This window comes from Manis javanica, chromosome 2, assembly GCF_040802235.1.
Source record: "Manis javanica isolate MJ-LG chromosome 2, MJ_LKY, whole genome shotgun sequence".
Lineage (NCBI taxonomy): Eukaryota > Metazoa > Chordata > Mammalia > Pholidota > Manidae > Manis > Manis javanica.
The window spans coordinates 84,937,545-84,958,179 of record NC_133157.1 but is presented as its reverse complement, the minus strand read 5'-3'; the positions used below and the strand labels follow the sequence as shown (position 1 = coordinate 84,958,179).

At 40.4% G+C, this 20,635-nt stretch overlaps 1 protein-coding gene across 1 annotated transcript in view; it reads right to left on the bottom strand.

Annotated features, from left to right (window-relative positions):
• Window positions 1–1,734: 1,734 nt before the first annotated feature.
• The window catches only part of LOC108383416 (uncharacterized), a 48,092-nt gene continuing 29,191 nt past the window's right edge, over window positions 1,735–20,635 (bottom strand). Inside the window, exons 5-7 of the mRNA XM_073219977.1 lie at window positions 8,861–9,218; window positions 3,727–3,789; window positions 1,735–3,624 (exon numbers count right to left, since the gene is read on the bottom strand). Coding sequence (XP_073076078.1) covers window positions 3,728–3,789; window positions 8,861–9,218 — 420 coding nt within the window. The 3' untranslated portion in view covers window positions 1,735–3,624; window position 3,727. The remainder of the gene's footprint in view (window positions 3,625–3,726; window positions 3,790–8,860; window positions 9,219–20,635) is intronic.

Genomic DNA, 20,635 nt, shown 5'->3' with positions numbered 1-20,635 from the left:
GGCTTTAGTGAAGCACATAACAGTCTCCCTCTAAGATCAAGAACAAGGCAAAGAGGTTAGTTCTCACCTCCCATTCAATAGGGTGCTGTAAATTCTAGCCACTGCAGTAAGGCAAGACAAGCAAATAAAAGGCATAGATTGGAAAGAAAAATAACTGTCCTTGTTTGTAGATGACGTGATTGACATGATTGTCTATGTAGAAAAATCTCAAGGTCTCTGCAAAAAATCTCCTAGAACTGATGAGTTCAGCAAGGTTGTAAGATGCAACAGGTACATATAAATATCAATCATATTTCTATATGCTAGTAATGAACATATGGAAATGATATTTAAAATGCAGTGCCACTTATAATTGCTACAAATAAAAGGAAATACTTAGGTATATGCTTAATAAGACATGTACAGGATTTGTAGGCTGGAAATTACAAAATGCCGATGAAAGAAATCAGAGGACCTAAATAGATGGACAGACATACTGTATTCATGAATTGGAAGACTCCGTATAGTAATGATGTCATTTCTCCCCAAATTAATCAATAGGTTTAATGAAATTCCTATCAAAATCCCCATTCTAGGCACAAGCCCTAGAATGCTAAAGCAGTCTTGATAAAGAGAATAAAATGGATGGAATCCCTCCATTTGAGGATCACTGTAGTAGAGCTACAGTAGGCCCAGGTGATATTGTCAAAGGCATCAACACATAGATGAATAGAACAGAAAAGAGACCAAGGCCACATGAACATGCTCAACTGACTTTTAAAAAAGGTAGAGCAGCAATTCAATGGAGGAAGGACAGCTTTCTCAGCAAATGATGCTGGAGCAAGGGGACATAGAACTAAACCTTGTAATTGGTACACAAATTAAACCTAAAATGACGTGGGAATCACATGTAGAACACGAAACCTTAAAACTCTGGGGAAAATATAGAAAATCTTTAGCATCTACAGCTAGGCATAGAGTTCTTAGACTTGGAGTAAAAAACACAGTACATTTGGACCTCCTCAAAATTAAAAGCTTTTTTCTGTGAAAGCCCATGTGAAGAACATGAAAAGACAGACTACAGGTCTGGAGAAAATATTTGCAAATCTCATATCTTGCAAGGCCTAATATCTAGATTATATCAAGAAATCTCAAAACCCAAGAGTTAAAAAAAAAATCCAATTAGAAAATGGTCAAAAGGCACAAATAGATATTTCACCAAAAAGGACATAGAGCAAATCAGCACAATGAAAAGATATTCAGCATCATTAATCATCAGAGAAATGCAAAAATTAAATCCACAGTGAAATATCATTGCTCACCTATTGGAATGGCTAAAATAAAAACAATGAGAGTGCCAAATGCTGGTAAGGATGTGGAGAAACTGAATCACTTGTACATTCCTGGTAGGATGTTTCTAGAGAAAACCGAACATGCCAGTACCAGATGACCCAGAGACCGCACCTTGGGGCATTTATCCCAGAGAAATGAGATATTATATTTACACAAAATCTGATGCATAAATATCCATAGAAGCTTTATGCATAATAGTCAATATATGAATGATTAAACAAACTTTGCTATGTCATATCATGAGCTCAGCAAATAAAAGGAGCTATTGCTAACATGCTATGTGCAACCACTTGGATGAATCTCGAGGGAATTAGCTGAGGGAGAAGAGCCAACCCCTAAAGGTCATATACTTTATTATTCCACTGATGTAACATTTTCGTAATGACAAAATGACATAAATGAAAAGCACATTGATGGTGATCAGGGCTCTGGGATGGGGCCTGGGGATGCGGGATGTGTGTGTGGCTATAAAAGAGCAATAGGAATACCCTTGTGATGAACTCTTCTGTATCCTGACTGTATCAATGTCAATACCTAGGTTGTGATATTGTGCATAGTTTTGAAAGGTGTTGTCCTTGTATTATTTATTACAACTACATATGAATCTATAATCATCTCAAAATTTAAAAACTTGGTTTTATTTTTAAAATATTTGTACACACACATACAGTAATAGGAGACAGAAATGTACACAGAGGAAAGAATGTGCTAAGTGGGGAATCAGAAAAGTTTCATGGATGATACAGCCTTTAGCCTGATTTTTACAAGGTGAGTGGAAATCCTCTGATGTACAAAGAAAGAGAAAAAGGGCATTGGAATTAATGGCAATATTACTCCCAGGTGAGTAGACAAATTTGTCCACAGAGGGGAAAAAAAAGAAGTTCAGGATGTATTACCTCTTTAACTGGTATTTCTGGTGGGGGCCTCCAAATGGAATCATCCAAGAGCAGGGTGGTCAGAAAGTCAATTTAGCTTAAACAAAACTGTGCCTGTTGTCCTCTACCTTAGTAAAATAAATTGACTTTAGTGCTGGTATGGAATTAGAAAATGTGGAGGTGGCTTCTGAATTATAATCAAGGTAATTATTTTGTTGATGAAAGCCTTTTTTTCTCAAATATCATCAGGAGCAAGGGGACATAGACATCATCAGGAAAAATAAATCAGTCAATGCTTTCATTTGAAGAGATTTCTGCAATAGTGTATTGATTATAGGGGGATGTTTCTGTGTTGTTTTTTTAGCAAAGTTGCAGTGCCATTAAGGGAATCTAGCCAATCTGCTCTTCCTGAATGCATCAAAAGGAAGGTCTGAGATTCCAGAACCACATCGTCATTTGGAAAAGCAAGTTAACACAAAGATAGGATTAAGGTAAGCAAATTAGCTTAATATCCACATTGGAATGCAAGCCTTCCAAACAGCGAATATTTCTGTGCTTATTGTTATCTCATCATATCACTTTCTAGAATGAATTAATCTGCCTAAAGAAGAGCCTCACTGACCACAAGGCTACCTGGAGATGTATTTAAGCCACAAAATCTGGTGGACACTCCAAAACGAATTCATGAGACTCCCCTCAGCATATCCAATTTTTAATGAATAAAGGAAATATTTTCATTGTTAGGTGTGAAATCTGCAAATGATTTCATCAACTTTGACTACATCTATCAGCAGCAATAATCTGAAGCTGGCAGGGAAGCAGACCTCAGCAGTGGGGCAAATGCAGTACTTTACACAGGGCTGGGGGCATAGCTTTAAATGCTATTCAATTAATTCTTTGTTTTTAGTCTTTAGTTTTTCTAGGATACTTCACTTCTCTCCAGACCCCAGGCTGAAGCTAACTTGATGAGTTTTATCAGGGCTGACTGGCCCTGGAAACATAGAAAAGGAAACCAGCCTCGTCTTTGGCCTCCATCTTTATCATCCAACAGTTTATTTTCCTCCTTCACCACCTGTCTCTAAGCTCGCCATGTTCTCCAGCTGCTCCTCACAATCTGCCTACCTTCTCCTAGAAATCTAAGTGGATTTGGCATGTCACCAGCCTGACCAGAGAAGAGTATCTAAAATGTGAATGAGTTGTAGATGAGCTTTGCTTTTAAGTCACCTTTGAGAAAATGTGTGGGCCTGGGAAAGTCATTTTCCAGTTGACTGGCTGATGATCGGATGCAGGTTGGTTCCCAGTTGTCACATAGCATAGTGGCAGGCTTCAAACAAGCACCTTCCAACTGCCAGAGGCTGTGCTGGGTACTGGGATAACAAGAACAGGATGTAATCCATGCCTTCAGGTAGCGTCAGGTCTGTGAAGAATACAGGGACCGAAGGGATAATTACAACACACAATTAGTTGCTCCACCTTAGAGTTTCCACTGCATTAAGTACAAACGTCTATTGGCACTTACCTCATACCAAGATTTCTTCAGCTCGTAACACAGCAGCAGGCATATAGCAGGTTTTCAAAATATCTGATGATATAATGCATAGATAAACAAATGAACAGGCAAAATATTATTGAAGTACCAATGTAGAGCATGGCAGAGGCAATCTGGCAGGAGGAAAAAGGAAGTCTTGTAATGATGGTGATTTGAGCTGAGGCTTAAAGCATGCCCAGCGTGGTATCTGACCTGGAAGGAGCCCATGGAGCCAGACAGGTGGAAGCCTCTATCCAACAAAGCGGAAGTCCAGATAGATAAGGAAGCATTTGGAGGCAAGCGTGTTCCAGTCAGAAGTACCTCCAGCACCTAGTTTCATGCCTGGGACGTGGTAGGAACACAAGAAGCACTTGTGGAATGGGTGAATAGATGAATGTAATAAACAGCATATATACAAAGTCACTAGTATTGTGGCAAAGTAGCCATGTTTGGGGAATGGTATATTTGGAAAATTATAAAATTATAAAATAGAGAAAAGGAAAGATGGTTAAAGCAAAAAGAATAGAAAATACAAGAAAAGTATAATGTAAGGAGCAGAGCTGCCTGGAGTTAGGGGAACTGGGCAGGGAGAAAAGGACATCTTTTAATGTGAGCATGAGAATGGTCCGGGAACCACAGAGTGGGAGGTCTGGTGTCTGTGAGGAGTGGACATAAGGATTGTATACCACCAGGGTCAAAAGAAATTTCCTACAACAGGTCTCTGGCTGGGAACAGGAGTACAGTAAACTATTAAGGAAAGACAGTCTCTCAAAGGATCATGGTCTGGAAGGAGCTGACGCATAAGGAAAATAAAGCTAAAAGTCAGGAAAAAATCAATTGTCTCTAAGTTGGGGCCAATCTGAGTGAACTTAATTAGACTGTGTTTTAGTTATCTGTTTCTGCATAGCAAGTTACCTCAGGAGTTAGTGGATCTAAACAACAATAAACGCTTTTTATGTCACACAGCAGCTGTGAGTCAGGAATTCAGTTTAGTGGTGGCTGTGGCTCAAGGTCTCTCATGAGGTGCCAGTGAAGATGTTCCCTGGGGCCACAGTCACCTGAATGCTTCCCTAGAGCCTGAGAGTAACTCAGTCATGTTTGGGGATTCACCCTACATGGAACTTTCCACACAGGTTCTTAAAGTCCTCAGGGCATGCAGAGTCCAGAAACAGACCCAGATATATATCTATATGTGTATCTGTATTTATCTATATCTACATCTACATCTATCTAGCTAGCCAGTTGACTTTAGCAAAAATGCAAAGGTAATTCCATGAATATGAGTTGTCTTGTCAACAAATGGTGCTGGAACAATTTATGTTAAAAAATTGAATTTGGTCACTATCTCATATATTTTTAAAAAACTAAAATGGATCACAGACCTAAATGTAAACCCTAAAACTATGAACCTTGTGTGAGAAAACATATGAGAAAACCTTTGAAACTTTAGGTTGATCAAAGCTTTTTTACAACAACAAAAATAATACGCTTTTCAAAATTAATGTTGGACTTCATCACATGAGGAACTTCTATTCTTCAAAAGGCACAGTGCCACAAAATGGGAAAAGTATTTGTAAGTTACATATTTGACAAAGGATTTGTATCCAGAAGATATAAAGAACTTCCTTGAAACTCAATAAGAAAACCCAGTTTTTGAAAACCACTAAAAGATTTGAACAGACCAGTAAAAATATTCAGATGGTAAACAAGCCCATGAAAAGATATTATCAGTCATCAAGAAAATGCAGTTTAAAACCATAGTGAGATACCAATATGTGCCTAATTAAAATGGTTAAAAGACCAACAGTACCAAGTGCTGGTGAAGAGCAACTGAAGCTCTCCTGCTCTCCTGCTGGGAATGTACACTGGTGCAACCATTTCAGAAAATAGTTGGCCATGGCTTAAAGAGTTAAGATGACACCTACCATAGGACCAAGACATTTGACTTCTAGGGATCATAAATCTAAATTTCTTGGGATTTATTCAAAGGAAATGAAAGTATTTGCTCATCAAAGGGCTGCCCACGAATGTACATAGCAAGTTTATTCCCAACAGCCCCAAACTGGAAACAATCCAAATATAAATGAGTAGGGGAATGCATAAAGAAATTGTGGCATGCGCATACCATGGACTACTATTCAGGAATAAAAAGACATGAACTATTGATATACTACAACAGGGATGAAGTTCAAAATAATTATGTTGAAGGTACACCCTCTATGATTCCATGTTATGAAATTCCAGGAAATTCAAACGAATCTGTAGTATCAAAAAGATATCAGTGGTTCCTTGGGGCTGGGGAGAGAAACAGGGATGTCCAGGAGGGAGGAGTGACCAAGGGGCTTTTCTGGAGTGAGGGGTATGTTCCTTATCTTGATTGTAGTAAGGCTTCACAATTATATACATGTGCAATTAGTTTAAGTCTATTATACCTCAATTAAGCTGTTAAAAAGAATGCAAGTTCTCAATTTACCCACTGTGTACCCTTTCCCAGAACTACAGAGGATGTACTCCACAAAAATAAGGGAGTAAACCAAGAAAGAAGACATGGAACCCCAGACACGGAATTCAATGCAGGGGAAAGAAAAAGGGAACCCCAGGATAATGGTGAAAAGTTATCTCAGCACCACGACTCTGCAGGAAATCTGGAGTGCAGCCAGTTGGACTATGACCAGGTCAGAAAGTGCTGGAGAGATTTTCTTCAAGATGAAACTGATAGAATGGCTAATATGTCCTAATATATTGATTTACTCAAGCTGAGCAGAGTCTGGAGATAACTTATAATAGGCACACAGAAAACTTAGCATGTGATGAAGTAAGAAAATTATTGACTCCAGGAAAAATAAAACATTGTGCAAGAGAATAATGTCTTCTACATGGCTCTGCTCTAAATTGTGCTTCCATTCAAGTTCATCATCATGAAAATGTCAACAGTGCATAGCAATCTAGCTAAATTATAGTGTAACTACATTAGTAGGATGAGGTTATGCGACATATATGTGCAGTAGGTTAAGTTGACCCAAGGAGTAAAATCTGCCTTGTCCATGCTGGAAACAATAGGTGATTTCTAAAATTGAAAAATCAAAGAGTCTCAACAGATTTAGATACATAGAGATAATTAGAGAAGGAGTAGCTAAAGGAATTGGAAATCATTGTTGCTGGGGAAGGAGGGACAAGAAATGGAGAGTGGGTGGTCTGGGAACTGCTGATGTAGGCAGCGACTTTACTGAACCATTTTACTCAAACTCCGTGTATATATAATTTTGATAAAATTAAGAACTAAATTAACATATATGGTGCAATAAAAAATCTCTCATTTAGCAGAGTGGTGATGGTTGTACAATATATAAATATGCTTAATGCCATTAAACTGTACACTCAAAAATGGTTAAAATGGTCAATTTTATGTTATGTATATTTTACCACAATAAAAAAAAACACATTTATTCTGAAACAACATGTGGATTATATGCAAGAATCTTCAATGAACGATGGATGACAAAGACTAGATGGGGCAAGAAGTGGAGGAAGGAAGTGGGGGGTAGCGGGGCTTTGAAGGTTCAGGGTGGAGGAAGCTGGGTAGGGGAGGAGATGCATGTGTGGGAACAGAGAATGACTGAGCCCCCTCTCCCGAGTCTTGGTACTAAGTATGCTTTCAGGGATCGTCGAAATGTTGAGTTCAGCTGGTTGAAAATGTACCTCCTACAATAGTTTTTTGGTGAGTGGGAAGCTATAGATCTCTTAGAAGGAATTAGTTTCATCTTCTTTCCCTATTGGGCGATGCTACACACTCACTGTTTGCTTCTCTCAACTTCAAGTCTTTGATCCGAACAGACACTCTGGTGGAGGCCTTCGTTCTTCAAATGTGCGCCCCTCCTTGGTGAAGCTGCTTTTCTTGCCAAGCATTTTCATGAGAATAATCTACCTCCCCTTATTCTGTGGTGATTTCACTTCAGTATCAAAGGGCAACCCCGGGTTTGGAGGTGGGGTGTACATTGGGTCTTCGCCATCCCTGCCCAATCAATCTGCATTTCACTCTTCAAGCCATGAAGATCTCGTGTATTTCCACTCCTCGGTGAAATCTTCCCTGACCATCCCAACTTCTGCACCACCTGCCTCATATATATTACAACCCAGAATGTTCTCTTGGTTCTTCAAATGTAGAAGCCATTATTGTCCAAAATAACTTATGGGTGTCCACCTGCAGGACCCCCTCAGCCACGCCTCGAATGGGAACACCATGGGTTTAATATTACATGCTTGTGATGGCACCAGGTACCAGGTCAAAGAAAAAAGTGTTAACCAACCTGTTAACACGACACAAATTATAAATTCTGCTTCTTTGTATGGGTGTCTGCCTCACACATCTACTTGTTATTTTTTTCTCTGGGTGTTTCATGCATCAATATAAAGAGAAAGAAATATAGGGATTGAGAGTGTTTTGTGTTTAAATGGTAACACCACACCCCTAAGTGACCCCAGGTGGTGGGCAGGGAAGAAACTTCTGGCCTGTGGTGTAAAAAGCAGGTTGATACTGGTTAGTTCATTCTATTTTAACATGGAGAGATGGTTATTCATATATGAATTATTAGCAACAGTTTGTCCCAGATGAAGTGGGTTCTGGGAAACTAACACAAGAGTAAATAACACCTGAAATATGAAACAGGAACACAGCACTTTAATATCCTTCAATATTTTTAGAATGGATACCAATTTTATTTAGGAATTGAAGCATACAAATTTTCTCCCTTTGTGTTTAAGAGCTTACTGAGTTTCAATTTAAATTTTACCAAAATCTGGCTCCTTCCAACTTGAACCAGTTCAAAGTAAGGTTTTTTTTCCTTGTTACTGTCAATGTATACAAATGCACTAAACACCAAAAAGCTCGCCAGGTGGGTTGTACCCACAGATACTTTTGAATTCTCACTCTTCATGCAAGAGAGATACAAGTGTGAAAACAAAATTGGCACATACGTCAAAAAGTAGTTATTCGAGAGAGACAAGGGCGCTAGTCAGAGGCGCGAATGCCAGTGGGGAGAGAAGATTCCCAAGCGCCTCCCGGCATCTGCACTGGGTGTTGAGGAGACTCATCCTCTGGCCCTGAGGCAGACAGCAAAATCCCTACCTGGGTGATTTCCCAGACTGACCCTGAAGCGGGTTTGCTCAGAGTGGAAGTTGCTCTGCAGCTTTCCGTCTAGTCTCCCCACCGAACGCTGTTTCCACACTGGCCAGATCCAAGCTAGCGAGTAACAAAGTGCGCCTTGTTGAGTATGATGTGAACACATTTCTGAGGGGCTCTGTGAGGTCCCCAGTTTGCCAGGCTGGCTAGCTGCCCAGGCATTTCCTCTCTGAGAGTCTGCAGAGGAAGAAGGCAGGGGCGGATGCCATGGGTAGAGGCATGGAGAGATTCTTGTGGCTCCAGGTGGGCGGCCAGGGATGCCAGGGAAGGTTAGCAAGCCTTGGAATTCTGGAGACCCTGGACTCTGCAGAAGGTTGAGGAAAGTATGTTTTCATTTAATTACTTTCAGAGGTATCAGTATATAGCTCCCCAAACCACTTTCCTATAGCTAATCAAGGGCACACATGCTGAGGCCCACTGAGCCGCAAACCAAGGCGCTGAGATCACAGAGGCATTTCTCTCTGGGCAGAAGTTCAGCAGATACAAAATTACTGAGAAAACACTGATGGATATGCAAATGAGCGGTATGGGGATTGTATGGGCTAGGATGCTTCTGGAAAGAGAAAGCCTGATTTAAACAGGCTTCAGTGATCAGAGAGATCTACGGGCTCATTGAACTGAGAGGTCTAGAAGCAGGGCTATGAAGTCCTGACCCAGAAGCTGTATTCCAGTTCTTCCCAACTCTCAAAGCCACTTGCTGCTTCCTCCAGAGCTTGGCTTCCCATGGTCCTGAGATGGCTGCCACCAGATTCCAGGGCCGCAGGCTTTTGTCTGCAGGAGAGAAAGTGACTTTGTCACACCATTCCACTAAATGTCCTGAGGACAGTGCTGACTGGCCTGTGGGTTTCGTGACCCTATGAAGCCCTCACTGTGGCCAGGAGACCGACTGCATTATCTGAATCAACCTCTATAGCCCAGGTCAACCACAGGGGTAGGAAATTGTTCAATTTATCAATAAATGTGTGTCTGTGAATGCTAGGGGCACAGGGTAGGGGGGCATCTGACTCTGCCCGAAAAGGGGATGGTGTGGGTGGGGAGAGGAGTCTAGGGGATGGTTTACCGAGAAGAGATGGCAGCAGGCACCACAGTGTGCAGAACCCTGAATGCCATGCTAAGAAAATTTGATCTTCAAACCAGAAGGAAAGAAGCTGTTCAAACAAACCCACATAAGCCTGACAGACTCAACCCTGTCAAAGCACAATTTTCACAAAGTCAAAGCATGGCTCTGTAAATATAGGATGAGTACATATCATAAACTTTATTCAGCTCATTAAATAATGAGGGATCTAGTAAGGGTATAAAGCTGGTTTGAAGAGCTTCCAAGAGACAAGCGCTTAAATAGCTCGTTAGGAAAGGCAGTTTGGGAAAGAGAGGTTAGAAGAACCTTATTCGGTTGGGTATAAAACATGACTGCTTTGGAGCAATGAAATCACAATCTTTGGGGTGACCTCTTCTACCTGAGAGAAATAACCGCATTTCTGCTGGACAGGATGAAAATCTGCAGGTTAATGCTTTGCTGCCTCAGGTCTGAGCCTTTAATTAATAGTAACCAGCAAAGTAAAACAACAGTACAGCCTCCTAGGCCCAGAGAACTAGATAATCCTTCAATGGGGCTGTTAATGCTTTAAACATGAAAAACACAGTTATCTTCTTGGCTTTATTTCCAAGTTTGTGATAATTTTTCTTCATACCAGAGCAAATCTGTTTAAAACAGTTTTGCAGTTCTTCAAACGGACTTGAGCATCAGAGTACTGTGAATCCTGCTAATTATAATCAATTTTAATTAGTTGTTAAAAAAAGAGACATTTTGACCCATCCTGGGATGGGAGGTGGTTGAATTCAGCCACCCTTCACTAGGAGAGGTCTCCTGCTACCGTCAGGCTGGGAAAGAGTCAGGCAAGAGAAGCCAGCGGAAGTGAGAAGCACCCACAGAGACGACTTGTCCCAGGGTTCTTCAGAGCACAGCTGGAGTGGAAATCAGGGCTTGTTTCAACACAGCCGGTCCAGGAGACATTAATTTTGAACCCATGCTAGGCTGCCATAGTCCCATTTCCTGGCCCCACTCTTGCCCATGAAGTGTTTTGGTTCAAAAGGAGACACATTCTATACACTCAATAATTAAGTATGGCCAAGCTAAGCCATGTTTAGACCCACATTTTTGGATAACAGATTTATTAATGGGCTGGTTGAGAGAATTGAACCATTTGGTGTTTGGAGAACTGGAAATGTTTAAAATAAATACTTGGCCTCCTTTCTCTCCGACCGCTGCGATATGTTCAGTTATTCTAAGGGATGAAATGTCCATATTGAAGGTTAGTTTAGTAGAAATTGCTTAATAGCTTTTCACTAAACATATAAGGCAAAACATTCAAATGCTAATACCCATTTGTATGAAATGGAAAGCATTTATTTCCAAAGCAGCTCACCGAGCTGTTTATTGTTGGAGTCTTAGATGTAATAGTTTCCATGCTACAGAGAACATACCCCACCCACACACCCCAAAACTAGGGTTGCTACATTTAGCAAATAAAAATACAATATGCCCAGCTACACCAGAATATTAGAAAAACAATGAATGATTTTTTTAGTGTGGCTGTACCCCATGCAATATTTGGGACATAGCTGTGGTAGGCTGAAAAGTGGTCCACAAAGGTGTCCATGTTCTAATCTCTGGAAGCTGTGACTATGTTACCTTACATAGCAAAAGGGACTTTGCAAATGTGACTTGATTAAGGCTCTTCAAACTGGGAGATTATCCTGGATTATCTGGATAGCCCAGAGCAATCGTGGGACCCTTATAAGAGGGAGGCAGGAGGGTCAGAGGCAGATTGGAGCATCCTACAGAGCTGACTGTAAAGATGGAAGAAAGGCCCAAAGAATCTGCAAGTGACTTTTAGAAACTGGACTAGACGATGAAGTGGATTCTCCTTTCAAGCCTCCACAAGGAACACAATCCTGCCGACACCTTGCTTGATTTTGGCGCCTGGAGACCCACTGGGATTGCGGACACACAAAACTGTAAGGTAATAAATTGTGTTGCCTTAAGCCACTAAGTTTGTGGTGATTTGTTATAGGAGCAATAGTAAACTCACTCAAGCCTTATAAATTATTTGTTGTGTATCTGACATTCAAATTAAGTAGCCTGCATTTCATCTGGCAACACTACCACCTAAAACATGGAAGCATGAAGCAATGAGGAGACAGATGGCGCCTTCGCACAGGAGACAGGGGACAACTGGCTGGGACGAATCACCACCATCAGGCCTGAGCCCTCCAGTGCTTGGAGGGGTTTGGCCAGATGATCACTATGGTTCCTTTGTGGGCCATGATTTCACTGAGAAATATTCTTTGGCCAGCACAATGTAAAACAAATAGATTTTAGTGTTCATAGTTCAGGACGGGTGTCTTCATTGGCTGAGTGCATTTGCATGTTTGCATCCTGTGATCTATCTCAGTAGCTCTCCTTTGACCAAGGCCCTGAGTCTGGACCACCCTCTGGGCCATCTGTGTGTCTGCTGGACCACAGGGTGCTCTGTTCTCACGCTTCTTTCTCTCTCCTTGCTGCCTGGTCACGCCTCCTAACACAGGCTGAGACAGTGCTAGTTGGCCTCTGTATCAGGATCTTACGCCGCTGTGACAAATTACTCCAAACCCAGCAGTTTAAACAACACATCTACCTTACAGTTCTGAAGGTCGGAACTTCAAGTAGGTCTCACAGGGCTAAAATCAAAGCGTCACAGGGAGGCATTCCTCCTGTAGGCTCTGGAGAATCTAGAATTTCCTTGCCTCTTCCAGCTCCCAGATGCTGCTTGCTTGCCCTGGCTCATGGCCCCACCTCACTTTGACTTCTGCTTCTGGTGTCATATCTGCTCTGACTCTGGCCCTCTGGCCTCCCTCTTCTAAGGACCCTGGGACTGCATCAGGCACACCAGTTAATGCAGGATGATCTCCCCATCTGAAGAGCCTTAACAACCTCTTCTGCAAAGTGCCTTTTGTGTGGGGTTCCAGCAATTCGGACGTGGATGTCTGGGGAGCTGCTGTTCTGCCGTCGCAGCCCCTTGGTCTCTAGTCTCTCCTGCTTCCTTTCCAGCAGGGCTATCGTTTCATTCAGGGTGACAACAGCCTGGCCAAAACAACGTGTTACCAAGTCTCCTCAAGCTGCAAGCGGTCCTGTGTCATAGTCTGTACAGTGAGATGATAGAGAAAGTAAAGCTGTGGCTTCCAGGAGGGCCACTGATTTCTTGATTAGAAAAGGCAGGTTCAGCTGGCACACACCCTTATCCCCTCCCATTAGCTCTTCCTCCTGCTAACGTCACAACAGAAGGTGATGTGACACCCAGAAACCACTGTATTGTGAGCACAAGAGTGAAAACCACATGTGACAGACGGCATAGCAAAAACAAATGATCTGAGGCCCCTGGTGTCACTGTGGAAATACCTGCGCAACCTAGTCTGCCAATCTCCAGACTCATTACCTAAGAAAAAGAACCTTTTAATTGTTGGCACCAAGGTCATCAGTTCATGCAACTGAACCAGGTTTAACAGACATCGGTTCTGTCTAAATCCTTGCTTCTCAGAGTGCTCCCGGGGCCAGCAGCAAGGATGTCACTGGGCAGCGTTTCAAAGCGCAGAATCCAGGGCCCTTCAGATCAGCAGAACCGGAGTGTGCATTTTAACAAGAAAGCTATGCACTTACACTTGCTGGGGTCCATCTGTATGCACTTCAGAGTTGGAGAAACACTGCTCAGGAGCTCAGAGGGGAGGGAACGAAACCACCCTAGGTTCTTTGACTCTAAGCTGGAAAACAGGTCTGTCTGGAAACGATGCTACCCTTGGGATTGACTGGGAGAAATTTCAAACCTTGGGAGGTGGGTGCAAAATTACATACACACAATCATTAAGTATGTTTCTCACCCACACACCAGTTCCTCTGATTCTACTCTTTCCTTGTTTCTGCTCTAAAGTTGGGTTTCATTACTAGTCAGTGTAAGACCCCCCATCTCTTTTATTCAAGCAAGACCAAACTTGTAAGGAGGTGAAGGGTGGGTGAAATCAGGAAAAGGAGGAGGATTACCTCTTCTTTTAAAAACTCTTGGTGGTTTGTTAATACACCTGAAATGTCTTTGGTGTGATCTGCAATCCAGATTAGGGAAGTGCAATAAAGGTAGAAATCCACAGAGAGGGAGATCCAAAAGACCTTCAACACACAGCATTTCTCATTTCTTTTTAATCTCTGAGTTTTCTCCCTTTAATATGGACCCTAAATTGCATACTAATTTATATCAGAATATTACAAAGAAACACAGAGTTTAAAGCACAGCCACCAGGTTTCCTGGCAATCAGAGGGAAAACATACAGAAGCAGATCTTCTGAATGAATTTGCTCTCTTGAAAACTGTTTTAGGAAGGTTTGTGGTTTTAAAATTTTAATTAATTTTTGAATAGGTAAATCCAAAAGGTACGAAAGAGTATAGAGTGAAGAACTCCCCCTCCTTCAGTCCCTCCCTTCAGCTGTCAAATTTCTGTCCCTTAAGTCAACCACTGTGATCCGTTTCTTGGGAATCCTACACATGGGAACTTTGCATGTTGGAAGACGCTAAAAAATGCGGCTAAAAACCAAGAATGGAGTGTAGATTGCTCTGAACTGTACTCATGGGCATACATTAAAATGAGTCTCTCATCATCTAATTGCTTTCTGTTAAGATCTTTCGCTGCATTTAGTTTTTCTATATCATAGATAAAATATTTGTCAAGAAAAATTAAGCATCTTGCCACCCAGTCATCCAGAGGATTGAGGAGATAGTGTTTACAAAACACTGAGAATCTCAGAGGAAGACTGAATAAACATTGTAACTCTCCCCTCATCCCTAGTCTGCCTCTGTACTCCCACCCCATGCAGCACCTTTTAAGGCAGAGAAACTAATGAGAAAGGGTTTTGATGTAAGGCAAGTCTGAGTGGACTGCTTTGAGGATTTTTGTTTGGTTTGCCTGACACTTCCCAACTCCTCTGTTCTTTAAGAAGCCTGGAATTTTTTCAGAACAAGAGATGCTTAATTGCATATGTTCATAGATGTGTGACTTATTTAATAATTCAAAAATTTAGGAAAAAAGGAAAAAGACTGTTTTCCTTTCTTTTTAAAAATATAGAATCATATTTTATATACTTTCTTCTTTCCTTTAGTAATAGGTCATGGGTGCCACTACTCTGAACAGGCGTCTCAGACACATGATTATTTGAAAATAAGAATGACTACCATGTTTAAATATACACATAAGAAGACTTGGTTCACCTGCATACAATCAGATCGGTATACGTTTTTGAGGGCCTACTACGTACTGAGAATAACATGGACACTGCGGAGATACCTAAGATGCTTTCCTGCCCAATACAAAACCTTCAGTGCTAAATGTGAAATTATAAGACTCCGAGGGAGGGGGTGGGGGAACTGCAGAGGTTTGGAAAGACTTTCTGACTCTGCCCTAGACCTTTTTGAGTGCACCAGTGGGCTTCCAGACCAGGGGTAGACTTTTCTAAGAAAGAAAAACACCTGTGCAAAGATTCTAAGAAAAAAATACAAAACCATCTCTGGCAAGGGATATAAAGATCATAAGCAGCTAAAGTAAATAGAAATTAATAGACGTTACTTCCTTTTAAAAGACGAGACCTTTAATTACAGCACTGCTAGGTAGAATGCTGAATGATGGTTTAAAGCATCTGATTGGCCAGTGCACAAAACAGTAATTGCCACAATGTTCCAAATTAAAGGGCATAGCCCATAAAGACAACATTACAAGTTTCTATTTCCTTCTCCTCAGTCTTAAACTATGGCTAATCTCCTAGGTCCAAGACAGTTCTAGCAATTAATGATTGGTTGAGGTTAATAGTTCGGACAAAGCCTTGGTTCACTGATCCTCCTCAGATGGTCATTAACCTCTAGAATCTAGTCATTAACCTCTAGAAACTGCTAAGTAGGATGCAAAAGAGCATTTGGCTGGTATTATTTAAAAGGCTGCAAAATTGTTTCATACACATATTTCAAGTGGAAGAAAATGTCCCTCTTCTATGTGCATACTAGTTTAAAGTTTCTTTGGGTTTTTATTTCTCTGATTTTCCTCCAATACAAAAGGAAAATTTGACACAAAAATGTCATGTGTGTAAGGTAGACTATTATTAAGGCCTGCCATCTTAAAATATTTTTATTGGCCCAAAGGAAAAGGACTGTATGATTCACTTTTAAAAAATGGAGGTGTTTGGTTCTGTTCCGAACATCTGAACGACCTTATTAAAGGCTATAAGGGGAGCAAAAATTGTCCTCTTCAGAATGACGCTGCATGTTTCCCATATTCTTAAAAGAACTGAGTATAAAGTATAGTTGAAACGTCACAAACACAGACAAGTTTGTTATTATAACCACAAATCATATTTTCACAATAATTTGTCCTGATGTAGAAATTTTCATTAGGAAAGGTATGAATTCTCGGTGGATTGTTTTGTTGCTCACTCTCGATTCAACACTTAATAGACTCTCCTCTGACTTTACATCCTGAGTCCAAAAAGCTTATTAAATGACACTTCAAAATTTCTTTCAGTGGTGGAAGCTTTGGTTAAGTGAAAAAGCCTGTTGGGATTTTTTTCCCTGTAGTGTCCTAATTAAGACTTCCTTATTACATCATGAGCATTAATCACCACATTACCCAGTAACAGATCAGACTTCCCCTATCTTTCAGATCCTCATTAATCTGCTATAAAGTTATAAGCCGCATCGATACGACCACATTCGGAACATTTCCCTGAAGCACAGTATATCCATTCCTGGCTGAAAAGCACAAAAGCCATATGTCTCCTCTGGACCAAAGGTGTCCCTGAAATGTCGGCTCTGACAGGGAGTGCACCTTCCCCATACCCTGCACACAGGATTCCTACAGAACATTTGCTTTGTTTAATGCTTTGTTTACAGTTTTAGCAGGAGAAAATTGAGGATCAGGTTTGTACCTTGCAGAAACTGAACCACGTAGTGTTGTCCAAGCTTGGCTGTTTTTCCGTTTAGAATGTGGGTCCACCCACACTTGACGAAGAATGCGACCTTCCTATAGGGTGATCACCCCGTTAAACGCAGGGAGTGCTACCAATCCCTTGCGATCCTAAACTGACCGATGTTTCCTGAACACAAATGTTCCCTGGATGAGAGGCTGTGAAAACGGCAGAGCGTCAAATTCGCCCGGCCACATACACATCGCTGACGGCGGCCCGTGCAGGTGCAGAGTCTAAGTGGTCATGCAAGAGCAGCAGGCATGGCAAAGGGAGGCTGTCCAGCTGTTTGCACTGTCTGTGGCTCTCTCATCCGTGCCTATCATTTTATGGGCTTTGGGAGTGGGGATTTTCTTCCAGAACATGGCATAAAGAAGTCTCTGAGTCTCTCAGCTTGCCTTAGAGTTGAATTCACTGCATTCGTGGCTGGTTTTGGAGGTTACATTTTACATTCTGATTTTCTGCAGAGCAGTATATAAACTTAAAGTTTGCCCTTTCTTAATAGAGGATGTAAAAATGAACAAGCAGTTAAGGTAAAGGCTATAACCATAAGGTATTTATCATAAGACTCATTTAAGAGAGTTTAGTAAATATAGATACTCTCAAGGAATTTTTAGAAAGCTAGAAAATACTCAGAAAAAAAGCATCAGAATCAATGAATATTTTGTTCAAAATGTCATATGGCTAAACAGAATTCAAAGGCAAGGAGAAAGAAGAGAAATATCAGTAAAGGCAGAGGTCTGTTAAAACAACGTAGTGATCATTTTTTAAAAGACTACATTTTAAAGATTAGAAATCATGGATTTACAAGCAGAGTAATATGGATATCAAATTTTTTCAGCAAAACAATCTAACCTTGGAATTTGGGGCCTCATTTCATTCTTAAATTCTTGAGATCATGGAAAGCCTGTACTATTTAGCGAGCTGTGATAAAAAGTACAGAAAAATGAAATGGGTCTGGAAATAAATGAGCAGCTTTTTCAGATAGGCATTTCTCAAAGTCTTTCATGATATTCGTGTACAGTACATGGAGAACGAAGGCCTGGGTTATGGTATGGCTCCGTGGATTTACAGTTGATTAAACCAAAGAGGTCAAAGAAGCAATGTGTCAATGTCCCATGGGAAGGAGGTCTTTACAGGAGAACTGTAGAGCTCTGTATTTGACCTTGCAACAGAGAAGTGTGCTTCTCAGATTTGTAGAGTATGTAAAACTCAGGATTCAAAAAGATCTTTACTGAATGTACAGATGACACTTTTCCTGGTGAGCATTTTGCAACGGATATAATTGTTGAATATGTTTGTACACCTGAAATGAATATAATGTCAACTATACTTCAATTAAAAAAATAAAGATTATACAGACAGAAATCAACCAAATGAAATTTAATACAAACAACCAAAAATAACAACCTGCATTAGGCCCAAAATTCCACTGTAAAAGTACACAGTCAGGCATAAGAAGTTTCTATGAGAAAATAGACACACACACATACAAACACACCCTCAGTGTTCTAATCGATTTTGGAGAGAAATTGCATTGAGTGTGAGCTGGTGAATGAACTAATTAATGAGATCTTCATTTATATGAACAGAAGGATGGCATCCAGATCAAGGGAAATAATCATCCCAATAGGCCCGTCTCTGGTCTGTCCACATCTGGAATTGCAATTCATGTGCCACCCTGGGGAGGCCAGGCTGGGCTGAAGGGTAATGGAGAACAGGCAGAGGTCAGCAATGAGGGAGGTGGAGGGGATGATGGGGGGATGCTAAGAGAGGCAGACTAATGAGAATCTAAGTCTTTCAAGCTCCAGAATTTCCTATAATGGGGGACCAGGCTTGTTTCTTCCAGAATGAAAGTGGAATGTTTGAGGGGCTGACATTTTAAAATAAAAGAAATTCACCATTGTGCACCCTCACAGCTCCAACACAGGTAAAAAAGTAACTTGGTGTAGTAAGGGGTTCCTTTGACAAATAAGGGCATGAAAAAGAGAAGAGAAATGATTGGCTGTTAAAAGAGGCGTAAGAGATTCATCAACCAAATGGACTATGTGGATCTTGTTAGATCTTGAGTCCAACTACCTGGTAATTCAGAGATTTTTTGAGATAATCAGAGAAATTATTTTTTAATAATAGCTTTATTGAGATATAACTCACATGCCATAAAATAAAATTCATCCTTTAAAAGTATATAATTCACGATTTTTAGTAGAGTCACAATATTGTACACCACTCACCACTGTTTAATTCTGGAGCATTTTTATCATCCCAGAAAGATATACCATAGTTATTAATAGTCACAGCCCCTCACCCTCACCCCAGCCCCTAGGAAGCATTAATCTATTTTCTGTGTCTGTGGATTTCCCTTTTCTGGACATTTCATATAAATGGAATCATACAATATGTGATTCTCTGTGTCTGGCTTCTTTGATTTAGCATAATGCTTTCAAGGTTCATCCACGTTGAAGCATTGAATCAGTACTTCATTCCTCTTTATGTGTGAATAATATTCCCTTGTGTGGCTACACCACATTTGTTTATCCATCATCAGTTGATGGATATTTGGGTTGTTCCACTTTTTGTCTATTATGAATAATGCTGTTGTGAACATTCACATGTAAGCTTTGTGTGGACATTTTCAGTTCTTTGGGGTATATACGTAGGAGTGGAATTTATGAGTGCTATGGTCACCCCATTTTAACATTTTGAGGAGCTACCAAGTTGTTTTTCTAAAGTAGCTGTACAGTTTATATCCCCACCAGTAACGTGTGAAGGTCCAACAGTCTCAATGTCCTCGGCGGCACTGACATCAGGCCTTTTGTATGGCAGCAATCCGAGTCAGTTTTTAAGTTACATTTCCTTAATGATTAACAACATTGAGAGTCTTTTAATGTGCTTATGGACATTTGTATATCCTCTTTAGAGAAACGTCCATGCAAATAATTTGCTGACTTTGATATTGGTTTATTTATCATTTTATTATTGAATTGTGAGAATTCTTCATATTTTCTGGATACAAGTCCCTCACAAATCATTACTTGTAAATATTTCCTCCCATTCTGTGGGTCATTTTTTTTTTCACTCTCTTGTTGGTATCATTTGAAACACAGTTTTAAGTTTTGATAAAGTCTAATTTATCTAATTTTTCCTTCTAGTACTTTTCCCTGTATTTCTATAACTGGATTTTAAAAATGACTTTTCCACCAATTAATTTAATGTGATTAAATATGTTATTGAAACTGTGAAACAACCACTTCATTGTGCCTATGAATGAGATGTTAAATGTGCTGCCATCGATATGATAAAGGTAGTCATCTTCAGTTTTTAAATGTACATTATCCATCAGTTCAATTATCACAGTGATTTAGTCAAGTCTGGAAGGGAATGGACCCCACTGGAAATCACTATGTAAGCAATAAAATATTCACATCGTTTGAAAATTCTTCCCCTTGCCCAAAATCTCACATAACAGTTATGCTCATGAGCAAGGAAAAACCATTATCGCTTCTGAAATCATCCTCCATTTAGTATTACCAGCCTGGGAAGGTCACCTGTTCTCCCTCATACCATCAGCCAGAAGAGCTAATTAGAATCTGGAGAAGGGAGAAAATGTGATTTGCAAAAAATGTATATTCATTAGGTTATTTGGAAAAAAAATCTTATTTTTATAACTTAAAGATACTGAAGGTAAAGGTT